General features: G+C 39.4%; 1 protein-coding gene across 1 annotated transcript in view; it reads right to left on the reverse strand.

Annotated features, from left to right (window-relative positions):
• EHD4 (EH domain containing 4) overlaps nt 1-18,087 on the reverse strand; it is a 30,631-nt gene that overhangs the window by 10,795 nt on the left and 1,749 nt on the right. The window contains exons 2-3 of the mRNA XM_061343805.1: nt 11,661-11,837; nt 7,193-7,290 (exon numbers count right to left, since the gene is read on the reverse strand). Of these exons, the coding sequence (XP_061199789.1) occupies nt 7,193-7,290; nt 11,661-11,837 (275 nt within the window). The remainder of the gene's footprint in view (nt 1-7,192; nt 7,291-11,660; nt 11,838-18,087) is intronic.

The following is an 18,087-nucleotide window of genomic DNA, read 5'->3' on the forward strand; positions in this document are numbered from 1 at the left end:
GACCATTCTGATCACCCGAAACTTTCTGATGTTCTGAAGGAAAGCCTATTCTTAGCACCTGTCTGAATGCTTTTATAAGTGCAGCTGGGGCCTAATTCATACCACAAACAGTATTCAGGAGCTGCTTATTCAGAAGTGACACATCTAATCTGTAGAGAGTCACCACTAGTGACATGGCATGGGGCTTGGCATGGATGTGACTCAGCTTGGTTGAGTAAGGAACAGCAAGGTATGAACTGCGAGCCAACATCCCACCCCTCCTCTTCCTCTTAGAAACAAACCAGAGCTAAAAGAGGGAGTGGTCAAAATGCAAGGACTGGTGCAAAGTAACCCAAACAGAATAAATGTTTCCTGGCAGAATATGTTCAAATGCTTAACAGTAAAGGAAGTTCAGTTACCACCAGTGAGCCCTCCAGGGTGTCTTGGGTCATTTCCCAGCTGTGCAAGATAAGCTTTTAAACCTCCAATCCCCCAGCCAAGAAAACCCGCTTAGACTACTCATACATGAGCCAATTATTCAACACGTATACACCTGGCCCAGATACAAGCAGACTTGATCACTCCTCATTCTCCCTAGCATCTTTTAAACAGTATACGTAAAGTATATACCCAGGCACACTGTACAGTTGCTTAACTCTTCTTAAAACAATTCAGTCTAACAGGGAACCCAGAAGTATCTCAGCACTTCTTTTGCTTTCCAGTAGAACCTGGCTAGGGCCAACAGCAAGAAAAGCAGACATACATGAAAGTTGTAGGAAAAAATGGTGAACTCCAGCTTTGTCATAGAGCATACTTGCGTATGTTTAGCAACACAGGAAAGAACTCTGACTTAAATCTTTTGTTTCAAAAATAGAAATAGAATATGAAATGAAATCCAAACATTCTGGTTAAAAGTAAGAAAATGTCCCCAGTTACCTGTCTGCCTTGCCTCTCCTCCCCCACCCCTCAAAAAAAAGAAAGAAAAAAAGATAGCATAAAACCTCACTAAAAATCCAACACAAATATGTCAAACCGAAAGGAGAGGGCTATGTTCAAAAGGTATTATTATGATCCAAAAGGATGCAGGTCAGCCTCATTAGCTGTCTATACAAAAAAGAAAAGCCAACATCATCTTTTCCATTAAAAGGATTACTTTGTAAGGAATGCAAAATGTGGCCCCTTTCCAGATAATGCAGTTCCGATGCATTGCTACGTTCTTTCCTGTGACCAGTTCCTGAAGGGGTGAAGGCAATATGAAAGGTAGGGGCATGGAGGAAAGCTGCACAAAACACAGCTGGAAGAGAACTCACTTAACACTAACAATCTAATCAAAACCAGCGTGAATAATTTATCTTCATGAAAATTCAGCAGGAAATAGAGAAGTGACACATCTTGTATGTCACCTGCATGTCACCATGTATTTGCAGCAGTGCACAAATCTGAGCTGTGCAATAACCTGTTCTGATTTCAGTCATGTAGAAGAAAATATGCTTGAAATAAAATACATAAAGTTGCAAAACGAAGCAAGTTTAATCCTGTGAAGTCTTCCACAAATTGATAGGTGAGAAGGTGATTTGTAAGGCTGGTTAAATAAATATTAATTCCCACCACATGTTTGATGGATGTTGAACTGTAAAAAACCAGTTTTACAGTCAACAAGTGCATGTTAACTAGCAATAAATTTATTTTAAGTATGAATTAAATATTAATAAAGCATTTGTTTTGAGAAAGAAAAGTCCACTTGTTGAAAATGGGTAAGAAACAGAGCTCATTAAAAACAAAAAAACATGAAAAAAATCTATTCATTTTAATGAAAATGTCATTAGAAGTGAACCTGGTTTATATACAAATTCAGTGGTTACACATTAAAGTATACCTGAACTACAGAGAAGTGATATATCGTTAAATATTTCAGCACTGAGACACAATGCATTTAGGATCCTGTCACATACAGTACCTGTGTGTGGATTAGGGCTTTCAAAGTTAAGCAGTACTAGGTCAACACCGGTATGTTTGGAAAACTTAACCAAAAAAACACCTTGTGTTGATATTTCTCAGCCTCTTGATGCTCTACCAAGGCTGATTCTTTAAAGGTTTGCTCCCAGTGACTGATGTCACAGCAATTACATTCAGCCTGAGGATCTGCGTCTCACCAGGTACAATACTAACTGGCAAAAGCACATTAGAAAGTCACAAGTCACCATGGTAAGGGCCAGAGGAAAGCAGTGATCCATCAGTAGCACTGCAGAGCTATTGAGCTCGTCCCAGGCTGCACAGCGGGAGTGAGCTGGTGCCTCTGACAGAGGCATAACTGTTGGGCATCAGTAACAGGCTGAGCAGAAACCACAGAGAAGAATAAAATGAATCAATGCAGAAGAGACTACAAAGTTTGAGAGAAACTGCACACGGTTACCAGCGCTGGAAGCACTGATAAGAGGAATGATCATGAGCTCTCACGTGTCACCAGCATGGGGCAAAGTACCAGGCCCATGCATGACAGCCTTACTCAGAGATAGAGCTGTACAACCATGCAGGATGAGCTTGGGTCAATTTTCTGAGCCAGTTAGCAATAAAGAATTAAGCAAATGGTAGGTTTCTGTTGTGGGCCCAAGGTAAATGATTTCTGCCTTGCCCTAATACCGTCTCCCAAAGCTTTTGCAATGCAGTAAACAATTAGGGAAGCTTGATGGGCTCCACCCATCCTGTCTGAGCACAGATAGTCTGAGCAGTGTCCAGTTCTTCCACCCCTGGGGCCGGCAGCACCGGCACAGCAGAAGAGAGGCGGCTCTCAGATGAACGCTGCCATGAGCAGCCTCTGAACTCAGAACAGTGCCCAGTTACCAGATGAAGAGAGTGATGGGCAGAGGGGTGGGCAGAGTGATGGAGTGATCCCACCTGCCATTTCTGCCTAAATACCACACAACCAAGATTACAATTTAGATGTGGACAAATGCATCCTTTTCCCCATGCCCAATTTGCTGTTCTTTCTAAAGCTTTACCACAGGTGAGCACCTAAATTTCCCAGTCTTCAAATGGAGCTTAGTCCTACATGGGAAGATGCACTTCTTGCTGTCCAGAGTGGAAAATTCCAGATACGTTAATGAAAGCCTGTCACAATCCAGTGCTCCTGGGTAACACTGTTAACTGCACTCCTGCTCGTGGACTAATCCTAAGGAGAATGTACAGTGCAAGAGAAGTCTCTCACGCCAAGGGAAAGCCTGACACAGTGCTGCAAATACATCCATCACCTTACTTAATCCATGACTACATTTCCACCAGCCAGCTTGAACTGAGAAGATTACCTGTGTTTAAGTAATTCCAGTTCTAAAAATGCAAGCTAACCAATTTTCTACAAGTTCCTCTGAGCTCTTTCCCCATACTTCTTGAAGCCCTTGCCTTTGTGCCACTCAATCATGAACCAAACCCCACCTCCCTTTCTAAAACCAGTTCCTCCCCACACCCTGCTAGACATTAATTCTCCTTCCTCCTCTCTTTACACTCATTGTTCCGTCCAAATCTTGCAGATAATACAAACATTTCTGCCTGACATGGGCTTTGTGAACGTCACCTGTGATGCTTCTGTAGCATCAGGGGTGACGTTCACTGGGATGAGCTTTGCCTGACTTTGGACAATGCTGGCACAGGTCTGCACATTCTCCTCCAGCTACTTACGCAGTGCCTGGACCGACAGCCAGGAAGCTTCTGGCACATCCTCCTGCCAACAACAGAAGCTGGAAAGGTGTGCCAAGAGACACAGTGTTGAATGTCGCACCCTGTGTCTATTTTTGACCCTTCAGAAAGTGATCGGTTCCTTTATCCATGGCCTGGGTGCTTTCCAGAGTTATAAATAAAGCATGCTGGGAAACCGTGCCTATCCTGCATTTTTACATCATCCCTTTGCTGTTTTCTTGCTTTTTAAAACTGAAAGTTAACCTTTGATTCCTTTCTTGGTGTCAGGAGACTTCACATTCCTCCTAGTGATACCTTATAAATTCTATCATTATGCAAGTGTTACATTCATTCATATGTAATTAGTTAAGCAATTACAAGATGATGACAAAAAACACCAACAGCAAAGAGTGAAGGTTTTACACTGAGGTTCTGTGATGTTATTCCATATTAAAACATCACCAGTAAGAAAAGTTGCTGTTCAGTAATGTTAGAAACAAACTAAACTTCTAGAAAGGTAATTTAAAAACTCAGATATGAACAGACACCAATAATGTGCAGAATAGAAACACTTATTCTAGGGTGGGTGTTATTAAATGCCATATTCCATGACTGAATTACCAAAAAAAAATAATAATCTCACCTTGTATATATTATTTAGAAAACAGCAGAAGGATTAATAAGGAAAAAAAACAAAAACAAACCCCCCCCAAATCAACCAAAACCCAAACAAAACCACAAGAGAGAAACAGAAAGAAATTAAAAGCTAAAAAAATTGAACTCTTAAGATTCTGAAGCACAGAACTGTGAAATTGTCACAATTCTGAAAAATATTCTGAAGAATCACTCTTTCAACTTAGAGCTTTCCTGGCGAGCACAGAAAAGCATCCCTATGTGTAAGTCTGTAATCACCTTCACAGTGAAGGAAATGGCAGTTCCCATAATGAAGCACCCCAGCTGCAGCGTTTTCCAGTGAGAAGCAGAGAATTTAAGGGGTAACAACACACATTCTGTACGATGTGTGTAGAAAAAAAGCTTTGGTGGCCCTAAGCTGTACAAACAGAACCTTCTCTGACAGAGACACATTTAGGGGCAGCAGAAAACTTGTAGAATCCTGCTTACATTTGAACAGTGTTTTAAAGAGTAACCTAAGCAACTCAAACTTCAAAACATGCTAAATTAGAGTTGTACCATAAACACGTTGAAGTCAGCCTGACTCCTTCAGGAAGCAGGTCAAACAGGCCTTGCTACGTACAGCATCACAGAACGAGTTCAGTTTGTACTCCACAAAACCAACTGTGTGGAAACTGCATAAGCAGCCCAAAAGTCATATACAAGAAATGCACCTGACTGCAGCAGTTCAAACATGGGTGAGCACAGTATTGCCTAATCATAAAAGCATGCAATGCGTGCATGCAATAGGTCCATACAGAAACTTTTTGGTACTCCAGGTATGCTGATGTCTAAGTATATGATGCCTTAAACCTTGGTAGCAGTTGCCCTGCAAACATGGGGCACAGAGAACCGTGCTCTAAAGCTAACCCGCCAAAACCTTATGTATGGTACAATCACACTGGTTAAAGCGAAACCACATTTGTAATAAAATAACTGTGCCAAGTTACATATTCAAGACAACCCTTAGCACACTTAAATAATCATGAAATCTAGTCAAGTTACTGCCTGTGAAACAGGTAAGTTTGAGGTTATTGCTGACGACTGTCAACTTCGGTGAAAGTCTAACATACCAAAGGGCAGGCCAGCTAGGCCACAGAAACAATTGATAAGGCGCATACAATCAAGAAACAGAGTTTCTGAACAATAAAGGAACAACAGTCATATGTTTTGTAAAGATTAAAGAGCAGTTCTAGATGGCAGTGAAGAGCCATGGTCCTTTAAGCAACTACCACTGAAACAATCTGGAGTGAAACACAACTCTGTTCCACACATGCAGTCTGGGACTTCCAAAGCAATCCCTAATAGTGTTCAATTTTGTCACACAACTGGCCACCATTTCAGTGGCATACTAATATGATGCTCTAGTTTTCTGCTTATTTCTTGTCCACTTCCATACTGCTATGAAAGCGGCAACAGATACTTGAATGCTGCCAAGCATCTTTTTTCTTTGATTTAACAGAGAGGGAGAAAGATGTGCCTAATTTTTCTTGTTGGAGGAAAAAAGGGAGCTAGAATCCACAACAGACAAGCTCAAGTAGGAAACTTGAGACCATCTTTTATTATACCAGACTTTCTGTGTAAACAGAGACTTAGACATTTTGTGGACATCTCATGAAAAGATTTTTCAGGATTAAAGATCATCAGTTATACACTTGGTTATTTCCACCTAGAAATAAAAGTGCCAGCATGCAGTATTTGTTTTATTTATCTGATTTCATAGTATTTAAGCATATGCTTGCTCAGATGTAGGCCACTCATGCTGTTCGGTTTTGCTAATTCACAGATATATCACACACAGGAAAACACAGCTTTCTCCCCAAGATGAATGCTTTATGAATGACAAAGAGGACAAACCCCTTACATTCTGTCACTAAACAAAGAACCCAGAAACATCTAGACCAATTTACTAAGCAAGCATAGTTTAGATTGCAGTCCTAAGAATTTAGTCTCTTATTCTCTCAGTGCAATGGAAAGACAAGACTATGGTTGCATAGTTGCCATATATTGTACTTATTCCAGGATTTCGTCAAAAAAAATCCCAGGTGTGATATGTCAAAGAACTGATTATTTTCCCTTCTCACAGACATCAAACACACAAGTTGCCATTTCTTAAGCAAAGGTCTGAAAACAGAGGGCAGCATAAGCCACACACTGGATCACTGCCATTTACAACTCCACAGAAATCTGACATGCACTTAAATGCAGCTGAAGGAAACCAGGAAGAAAGTTATTTACATTATGCCTTTTTGGTTTAGTAGTTTCTCAGAGACAGGCTGATTCCTCACACAGCATGTTAAACATGGGTTCAGTTCTTTGCAGAATTCTCATTAAAAACATGCTCATTCCCTCTTCTTGCTGCTACTTTAATGCTTTCAACTGAAAATTATATTACAGTATGACTGAGCAACCTTAAGAAGCAATGCTAGCATTTGTGCCTACAATGAAAGCACCTGATTTATAGCCCAACCCCCTCAGTTATTAAACATAACCAGCTTGAAGAGCTATAGGTATTATGAAACTTCCATAATTCATGAATTCTACATTCATGAACTTCAGTAGTATATACAAGAGTCTATTATTACTTTGTGGAAAGCAATTAAAACGATGGCAATAAGGCTTCTTCTCAGAGTTTCAAAGCATTAATCAGTCAACAGAACATGCAGACATAGCCACTTGAAGCCACAGAACCAGGATGATAGAAATTCCAATCCCTCCAGTTTCCAAGAGAAAAAAACCTAAACCCTACATACAGCCCTACATTTGGGTTTAATAGGCTTTGTATAAGAAAGTTTGGGACACAGCACCACTGAATACCACTAAAACAAGTCCTCAACAGATGAGGATGTTATTTTCAGTCCCTGCAACTCACCTCTGCTGATGCGCTGCTTCTCTCCAGAGAGAATACCAGGGCTGTCGATGATACTGATGCTCTTCAGTACCTGGTTAGGTAACTGCGAACACATGAACCTGCAGTAAATGAGAAGGGAAAAAGAAAAATACATTAACAAGAGATGTAGCCCATGTATAGATTGTCCCTTGAGAGCTCCCATTTATGCATCTGCTTTTAGAAAGACTCAAGTGACATTAAAAAAAAGAAATCATTTCTGAAGTCCCAATGAACCCCTATGTTTGGCAACCGTGAATGTGTGAGAAAAAACGTAAACAAAGAGCTTTTCATAAAAGAGGAAACACAGGAAAACCTTGCAAAAACTATGTTTGCTGCTGACAGAATTCCAAATTTTGCAAGAGCTGAGAACATTGGCCATATATCCAACATTAAATAAAGACTCACAAAACAAACATGACCAAAATGTTTGTATGGCCAAAATTACTACTGGCAAAAAAGAATTCTTCATTTACTCCAACTTCTGCCCAAATTCAGAGATTCCAAAGAAAAAGGAAGGAGGCAGAAAGTCATACTAACAATATGGGCAGGGGGATTGAAGCCAGATGATCTTTAAGGTCTCTTCCAACCCAAACCATTCTGTGATTCTACGAATATGTTTATATTTCAGTCACTGGCAAGTCACCCTCTCACCTGTCCTGGCAGTATTTGAATGGTTCATCTTCCATCACCCTTCCTTAGGTGGAACTTGTGGAGGACTGAAAACAACACAGTTTCTCCCACAAACCTAGGCAATGCTGTCACATTGCCAGAACCAAGAGTTCAGATTACATACAGCATGCTCTAACAATAACCTCCTGCCTCTGTGGAGACAAATTCAATGGTGCTATTATGAAAAATAAATAATTCATGAGGCCTCCAAGAGTCACGCAGAACACCGTGTGCATTAAACACAAGCTACTCTGATGCTTCTGGGGCGGTTGATTGAAGAACTTCACCTCCCTTCATCATAAACTGCCTCTAAGAGATTTGCATAAGAGTTTAATCTTCTTATAGGGCAGCAGCTGAAGACTGTACTAACAAGCACACAACACAACCTACCTGACTCCTGCGAAGCTGCCCATAGGCAGCCTAGCACAGGATCAAGTTGCAGGCGCAGGCTGTAAGAAACCCTTGTTAACCCCTCACTTTAGAAAGCACACTGCCTCAAGAGTTATCACAGACAGCAAACCTTAACTGTGCCAAAGTCAAGCAAGAACTTTAAGAACAAAGATAACCTGAGTGAGGCAGAATTCAGGCAAATATGAGGTACAAAATGTACGAGACATCAGTTTGGAAGCTATTGTTGGACAGGTCACGATCCAAATGATTCAAAGGAAATCAGGAAGAAAAAAAATCCTTATACCTCGCTTCACCTTGTTTGTTGAGTGACCTTGTAGTCATGAGTCCGTAACAAAAGCACACAGCATCCCTTCTTGGGTACAACAGAAGCAGCAGCATCAGCTACACCTCTTCCCGATATTCAAGAGGGAATAAAGAAACAGCCATCTTGGCCTGATAAAACCTTAGCATGTGTAAACAGCACTAGCCTTTATGGTTTTTATTTCTGTTTTGGGTTTGGTTTGTTTAACTTTTTTAGTGAACAAAATTAAAAACTGATTTTTAGGTTTTTATTTTGTTTTAATTTTAGTGAACCACCACGTTATAGAAAGTAGTATATATCTTAAGCAAACTCTTCCATTAAGGCTAATTTTCTACAAACTTAAGGGATGCTTTTGAAAGAGCAGTGAGGTATTACTGAATAAAATAACTTCTTTTTTAACTTTCCTAAACCTAAAGGAGACACTATGTTAAAGCAAACATATTTTGTGGAGCCACAAAGAAAATACATTTGACTGTGTCAACCATTACAGAAAAATAACATTACTATGTACAACATGAAGTAGCTTTCACAAATTTGGAAGTGTCAAGACTGAATTTTCATATATAACTATATATATATTTAATCACTTAATTTTAACCCTAGAAGCCCAGCACTTGATTAGTATCACAGAGATGTTTCTAGACCTATCTTACAGGAAGATGGGCACCATTATTTCAGCTGATCAACACAGTAGTATTTTGATTTAGGCATTACCCAGAATGGAGCAGCTGGAAAAGGCTGTGCAAGAAAACAGAGGACAACAGGCCTCAGAAATGTAAGGACACTGCAGTCTTCGCAGCAGTCATTAGTGGCAATCGGAGAAATAAAGTATATAGGAAAAGGATATGAAATAAAAAGATAAACTGAATTAATTTTTAGAATATAGTCATAATCCAAAGAAAACAGATGGGTTAAAAATCCCACATCCAATTATTTTAATTAATAATTATTAATATTCCAGACAAAATTGTAATGCTAGCTGTATTTGAATATGTCTTTTCAACATCAAGACTTGGCTCTGAACCATTACTTCGTACACGACCTGTATGGTAAGTGCTGCACCATAAAAAGCAAACTACATACTCTCTACCTAATGAAAACAGATATTAATAAAAAAAAAAGCATTACAAATATAGTTGTGTGAATGAGATGACTGTAACTGCTTATGACACATTAGATCTTTGACACTGTCATATTATAAAACTATTGCTAAAGAAAACCAGCTTTATTAGATTATCCTTGCCAAAATGAGTTAAACTGTTTGCAAAAATGAAATTAACAGGTCTGTAATCATCTGCTGATTTTTTATTTTTTGGGTCTTTTGCATTAACTTTGGGTGCCTTGAAGAATCCAGTAAGAACTTATACTCCTTTTTGTGTCCATTCAGATATCTGTTAGAATAGCAGAAGACCACGCATTTCTTCTCAGCAGCACCAATTTACTTCCAGATCATCAGGTATGCTGCAGTATTCTTTCCTCACTTACTTTAATCTGCATGTAAAGGCACACTAGTCCTGTCTCCATCCCCTTCCCCCCACAGCTTTACTTAAAAGTACACAGGAGAAATAAAGGGACAAGTTTCTCCATTCAGGAGCCTTACAGTCTATCACAAGCAGGGAGACACAGGGGGAAGTAAGAAGGGGTCATGGAAAAAAGAGGTAACATAAATGAATTAAGCAGCTCATTAGTAAGTACCAGCCTTGATTGTGCTACTGTGTTCCTGTTTGGTTTTAGTTTCTCCATTACCTCAGCTGCTGTTTCCTTTCATGTTACATTTAGATAAGAAGGGCATTTAACTTCACGGCCTGAGTGTCCATATCCTTAAGTTCTCCCATAAGGCAAAAAAACTAGGATTGGGAAATAGTTTTAAAACAAAAGTAGGGGTAATACTGGGTATAAATGATTGTCAGCATGGCAAGCAAGAGAAGGAAAAGTAAAATTATGATTGCAGGTAAGAACAGGGAGATGTTATTCAAAGATACTGAACTGAAGCGTAAGACATTTTCATGTAGGTGAAGAAGGAAAGAGAAAAGAGTTGACAAGTCTTGAAAAATCAGCAATATGGCATACTGAGGGTGATACTAAGGGCATGTAAGCACATAGATCTCCACTGCAAAGCTAAGGAGCAAATATGACTATTGCAGAAGATAAGGTTGCCCACAGCACTGTGGTATAACAGTATCACAGTCACCAGAAGAACTGGAATAATTTAGTCAGCTACTTTGAATGTACATCTTTTTAGCTAACAAATAGATAATCTATCTTGTGCAAGATTCAGAACCTGACACATCTACCTGGATAGATGATTTAGCCAAAAAAAAAAGATGTGTCTACCATTCATCCAAACAAACACATAGCATTATTAGATGTTCTGTGCAAATATTTGACTATTGTGCAAAATACTATGTGCAGTATAATTATATTAATTCTTCATATAGAGCATAATGGTGGGGAAAGGAAGAAACAGAACAGTGATTTGGAGGACAGGACTTAGCCAATAATATTACAGAAGGGGGCCTTGGACCACAGTTATTTAAAATGGGAGTTGGCTGCAGCTTCCCACAGCACATGTTCTTATCACTCTGCAAAGTGATAGCCAAGCCAACTATAAGCACCTATAAGCTTTCTTTTGTGAATAAGCACAGCAAGAGATAAGGCCGTACATGACAAACTTTTAACACGTATGCCAGCATTTATCAGCCAAACAGGAAAGTTTATTGTTAAAAGAGAACCAGTTGGCTTAAAAAGCCAGGCCTCCATGTCAAGTTACCATCAAATACAGGAAGAAAACAAGGTGATTGCTCACACAATACCAGCAAAGTTATTAATAACTTTAAACTGGAAATGTTTAGTCTGCTACTTAAGTTACCTATGGCAATATCCACAGCCCCTAAACAACTCTTCCCTGTTTTGCAAATACACAGCAGCCACCCAGACACTAATGCTAGCATGCTGGTCTATGGGACTGCTTGAAGATCAGCTAGTCAAAATTAAACATTTAAGAGTCTGAAAGTGTACTTATCCAGAAGGCATATACAAATTAGAAGACAGCAAACAAACAGATCTCACCTGTTCAGGAAAGCATTTCCAAAGCGGCTGAGTTTACGGAATGGCTTCTTAGGATCAACAACCAGGGCATTTCCAGGAACATTTCCTTCTGCATCTCCATACATCACAGCAATAAAAGAATCTGTGGTAGGCTCTGGACCAATCCGCATGCCTGGAAAGTCTTGTTCGAGCAGATATCTAGAGATGGAGAATATGTGAAATAATAATACAATAATATTATATTATTATAATATTATATATTATAATAATATGTATTATATTATTATATATCATATATATTATTATATATAATATATATAATGTTGTAAAAATAATAACTGGAAACTATGGCAAAAGCAAGTATCTATAATTCACGTGGAAATTCCCAATTATATACACCCTCTAGAATAATAAAAGTACTTTTTTTCCTGCATTACATTATTTCTACTAACTAGGGAGAGAGAAAAACAAAACAAAGGAAAACCAAAAACCAAACAAAACCAACTGAGTTCCAGGTTTTCCACAATTACTGGGTAAAATGGTACAAACTCAACTGCAGCACCTGAACTATTCACGTGGATGCTTCTACCAATAATCCCAGTGCTGTATGTTACACTACAAGGCATTGCTGCTTTTGTGTGTGCTTTCAAGCCTACACAGGTGCTGCTGGTACTAAAAGGGAGTGATCTGAAACGACACATAAGCAGCATTAGCGTGCTGACAGATCTAACCCTTCAGTGAACTCAGTACGTTTAACAACTCACCTAATCGCAGGCAGCAATATGACAGTTATGAGGCAATAGTAAAATATGTTTGAGAGTGAGGAAAGGATTTTTTTCCTTTTGACTCACATATCAAAAAGGAATTGGTAACTAAGTTAGACCTGCAGAACTTGAGGCCTAACAGTAACATACTTCTGAGAGGCATCAGGCAGTGCTGTACCAACAGAAAACACCTTCCATCTCAGTCGGAGTAATCCTCTCAGAGATGCAGACAATACATACTCAAAGGACCAAGTCTGATACACCAAGTTTGGACTTCCTGGGCAACAAGGTCTCAAACAAAGGATGTGCATGTTTAAATGCTAAAACTTAATGGAACTGAGCATGTATTCACAGAAAAATACATGCTAAACCCAAAGTGTTTTCAAGAATGCTGTAATGTGACATTACAGGAACATTAGAATTCTCCAAATCAAGTCATCTTGTACTTACTAATTCCATGGGTTCCAAATTACCCTGGAGTTCTTAAAATAAACCCACAATTGAAACCAACAACAATTTAACTTTACATAGTCAAAGCTGCATTTAAGCAAGCATTTTTCTATAGGCACAGGTGATGGTCCTACATCCAATGACAGCACTAGTTAGGTTTGAGCACATCTATATTAACAACAGTCTTTGAATAATAGGTTTGTTCTGGCTCTTAATCCAACAGCCCCCTATGCTTGTTCTGCTATCATTTCATAATTCATTACTGATTTGAGAGGACTTGCAGGCTGCTTTTGCTTAAAAAACAAAACCAAAACACTTTACAAGGTTTGTGTACTTGCTGAACAATCTGTTTGTCTTTAAATGCAATGCCAAACATTCACAGACTTTACAGATGAGTGCACAGAAGCTGAATTTAAGGAACTAAACGTACACTACACATTTCAAAGATCGTTTTCCACTGCCCTTACCAAACTGGCTCAAATCAGCTCAGTCTATGATATGGGAGGCTCAAAGCACAGACGAGTTATTTACATGGTATTTCCTGCAGCTCTCTGCTTCCACACAAACCAAGAAAAACTAATAAATAAATGCCAATGTTACAATCTGTGGGAAAGAAGGAACAGAAGAACACTCATGCCAGAACATGCCAAAGTCAATTTGTTTTACTGCTAGAATAACCTATACCTAATGCACATTAACAGGAAAATAAAACTAGCCCCCCTCCAAAAGCAAAAAAAAAAAACAATACAACACTCAAACCTCCCTGCACAGGCAGGAGTGTACAATGCAGCAGATCCCTCATCTTATGAAGTTGATTGTATAACAAAGTGAAGATAAAACTCCTCGGATAGCATTTGAGCCCTTCACACATGGAAACCCCAGACTTTCAAGTGTCACATCTGAAACACAAAAGCGTGTTCCTGCCTCCTTGCAGAACACCACTGCAGACTAGAGCCCTCCAGAACAGGATGCAAAGGCTAACTCACAGGAGCCGCTACAATTTTCCAGACTGGACTTATCCACAGAATTGATTTTGAAAGATCAATTACATTTTTCTCTTCTAAAGCAATGTTTCTAACGTGCCATAATAAAAGGTTCTACCTCAAAGTCTCTCAAATCTGTTTTTCCTCATTGCTCCTCTTTTAAAAGAGAAAGGATCTCTATGCGACTCATAATTAAGTTCTTCTCTTGATACAACTGTCATTCCCAGACTTCTGCTGACAGAGGCAGCAATCCATAGAGTGGCAACACATATGGCAAGAAGCTCCCAGAGCAGCAGTAAAGAATATTGTACTCCACCAAATGCACGTGACCAAAGTGCCTTATCCCAGGTCAGAGAAAACAACATGATGGGATCTGAATACACGGTAAGACACCTCCAGGGTAACAGGATAATTGCTATCCATTGTAAGTTCATGATCCTGCCAGGTATGGTTACGGACATTCAGTGGTGGTGGTCTTTTAGACAGCTAAGAAAATAATCTCATGTCCTCCTCATGAAGTTGCTGCACACGTAACACTTGCAGAATTTACAAGGAGTTGGAACTATGAAGCATCTTTCATGATTTGCACCATCTGTATTTTCAGCTTGGAACTCAATAATGAAAATTCAGATTAACTCATTGAAATGACTAAAGAATAAGGTGCTACTGAACTGCAGCGATACTTCCAAGTTAATGTCAAAGGCAGCTGTAAAAAATCAGGCTTTTTTAGTGATAACAATCCAGGAAGGCAAGATCTCCTTCCAAATAACAAGTCCCACCCAACCAAGTCACAGTGCTGAGCCTGGTACAGCCATCCAACAGATAGAGGAAACACTTTGCAAGGCAGGTATTTTCCACCAAGACTGATTCATAGTTGCACTCCAAGAATCATACTAAAATAAACTCCAGTACTTGAGCACTGGCTGTACAAGTGTGCTGGTTTTGGCTGGGATAGAATTCATTTTCATCACATTAGTTAGTATGCAGCTATGTTTTGGATTTGTGCTGGAAACAGTGTTGATAATAGAGATGTTTTTGTTATTGCTAAGCATTGCCAACAGAGTGAAGGCCTTTTCTGCTTCATCTCATCCCACCAGTGAGTAGGCCAGGGGTGCACAGAAAGCTGGCAGGAGACACAGTGGGGGCAGCTGACTACAAGGGATGTTCCATACCATACGGTGTTACGCTCAGCAGATAAAGCTGGGGGAAGAAGGAAAGGGACGGATGTTCAGACTGATGGCGTTTGCCTTCCCAAGTAACCATTATGTGTGATGGAACCTTGCTTTTCTGGAAATAGCTGAACCAGTGGGAAATGGTGAATTCCTTGTTTTGCTTTGCTTGTGCATGCAGCTCCTGCTTTACTTATTAAACTGCTTTTATCCCAACTCATAAGTTTCCTCTCTTTTACTTTCACAATTCTCTCCCCATCCCACCCAGGCAGGGGAAGCAAAGCAACCAGCTGTGCAGTACTTAGTTAAGCCACAACACTATCTCACATACAACTAAACAAAACCTAACCTTTTCGCTTGGTCACTTACATGAAAATTAAGCCATGACAACAAGCTATATCATACTTCCTCTATGCATGAAAATATCAGTTTCACTTAGCTACACAAAAGAGATAAGAAGCCTTCTGTAAACCAAAAAGCTGCAAATATTGTTGTACAGTATGCTATATTAACACAGGAAAATACCTGGATTTTTAGCATCTGCAACTGAATGCCCTTCTCAGGAATTTACAGCAGAGAGGGAGTTCAAAAAGGTTCACAGGAAGAACGCTTAAAAATAGCAAAATCCCAAAGACAGTCTAGATCAAACAACAGACATCCTGTTGACTGTTCTCCCTTTGTTTTTACCTGGGCTAATAACCTTTCTGCTTTGCCAATAAACATTCATCTATGTTCCTTTGCAAGATGTATAGCCAGGCCACGGGAAAATGGTTTACGAAGTTCCAGAGACAGCAAAGATTATTCACAATTGTGGATACTGATAATCATCTGAACCCTAAATGCCTTAACACAAATAGAGGTGAACTGGACAGGGCAGCACTGAGTGTGGATACCCTGTGATGCACTGGGAGACAAACTCAAGTCTCCCTTCATAAGGCTGCTCACCTCCATCCTACATACTGCACCAAGTCCTCCATACTTTCAAACAAACACACAACAAAACTAGCAGATGATTGCTTTAGTTAAGAATTCTGCTCCAAATACTTCAACTAAAATGTTCATGTAGAGCTAGTAACACAGAAGTTCCAGCTTTCACCAGAAAAAATTAAGATGGACCTTTTCCCCTGTGAAGAAATAGATGCTGCCCATTCCTGCAATTCAAGTGATTGCATGCTACTGGCAGACTCCAGATACTATACATACAAAAGGGTGCTTTCACAAAACCCAGCTCTGCTGAGTTAAATAGAAGGAAGTTTACCATTTTAGCCTCTGAGTAACACCTACAAGCAAAGTAAAAGCACGGCCTGGCAAGCTAAGGAATTTACTTCTGGTTTTCCTCATCTTGACAAGTTCTTTAAAAAAAAAAATCAGAAAAGTTATAAACGAGATAAACATTATTTGACTAGAAGTTTAATTCAGTGTTAGAAGGAAAGAAAAAGGTCAGCAACTACAAACTTGCAGCTCCTATCTTTTTTTCATATACTACAACTCTCCTGTCCCTCCTTTCCCCGCTTCTTTCTCTAAAGCAGCCAGGAGAAATTAAGAGAATTACAGAAGCTACAAGGACTAGCAGCTCATGTAAGATAGGCATTTGGCTCTCACCCATTAAAAACAGACAAGTATTAACATTTGGGCCTGGATATATTTATTTGAATTGTCAGCTTTGTCAGATATTTGACTGAAGCCGTATCACCATGTTACACCTTTGACAGTGAAACTGGCCTGTTTCACTGCATTGTTCCAAGCACAAAGATATAAACAGCATCAAGTGACAAACCATAAGAGCTGCTGGAAAACGGGCAGTGTTTGTTTGCATCTCTTAATCCCCAAGGACATTCAATCATTGCTAGATTAGTGTTTTCCATGAAGACTTAATGGAAGGAACTGGGTGGATGTGGATGTGTCAGAGGTACGAAAATGTTAAGTTCTCATGATAAGGTCTAAATCAAAGTAAATCCCAAATGAATATATGTCAGTTAAACAGAACTGTTATGTTCAAACATAAAAAACAGTAAACAAACAGATCTAGCATGTCCTGCTGACTATGAAAAAGAGAAATGTAGAATAAAAATCAGTTTTAATTAAGATTTAACATAATGCTTGCTTGCTAAAATGCTAGTGGGGGAAAAACACCATAGGTGAACTTTATTCTAAGAAAAACTATCTATAATAAGCCTGGAATTATAACCATCTTGAGTGTATATGACATTTTTCCATGGGAAATTCAGCCTACCAGAGGGGAAATTTATTTGTGACTGACCTGGACACTATAATATTTTCCCATGTTGTCCTTTAAGCCTTGCCTTCAGCCTGTGAGCACTTCTCTTTTTTGTTTTTCTCCTCTGAATTGGATTTTTAATAACAGCCACTGTGACACTATTGTCTAAGCTGCTGCCCATCTTGAATGGAGCATTTTCTCATGCTTATTCAGACAATTATTATCTATTCTATAGCAAACACTGATGTAATGCATGTTCATCATGGTGAGGTCAGACTGTGGTCCTTTAGAAGCAACCACAGCTGCTGTTACTGGCTGGGACTCTACAGACAATGCCTGTCTTCTCCAATACCTAGTAAAGGGTAAAACTGTTCTGCAATCTACCTAAAAGGGGCAGGAAAAAGGGGCAAGTGGGTGAAGAAAAGGACACATCACAGTAAACTCATCTCCCCCACTGAGTCAGATATTTTAATAAAATGTGTAAGAAAACATCTTCGAAACTTTGTCAGATTTGTCTGGGCATCTTCATGCAGCAGTGACCAATACTAAAAAGAGCTGAAAATAGCTATAATGAATGACACTTCTTTTCATTCAGACTGTATGTTTGTATCCGTCAACCCTATTGCTCAGTATTTTATGGTTGCAGTGATAACAAGTTACTCACAAAGCAACAGTACCAAAAATACATCTAAGGCACTGCAAGGAGTATCAGCGTTTCTAAGTGCAATATTGGCTTGCACTCTAGTAAAACATGGACAGCTATGAAGGACAGAAAAGTTGACCGTACAGAAGTCAAGTGTGTTCTCATCCAAGGCAAACTCTTAGATGGGGGGGTGACGGGGGGGGTGACGGGGGGGTAGAAGT

The sequence above is a fragment of the Neopsephotus bourkii genome, unplaced genomic scaffold, assembly GCF_033783945.1.
Source record: "Neopsephotus bourkii isolate Nb327-2 ecotype Australia unplaced genomic scaffold, CSIRO-AGI_Nbou_v1 NB_1825, whole genome shotgun sequence".
NCBI lineage: Eukaryota > Metazoa > Chordata > Aves > Psittaciformes > Psittacidae > Neopsephotus > Neopsephotus bourkii.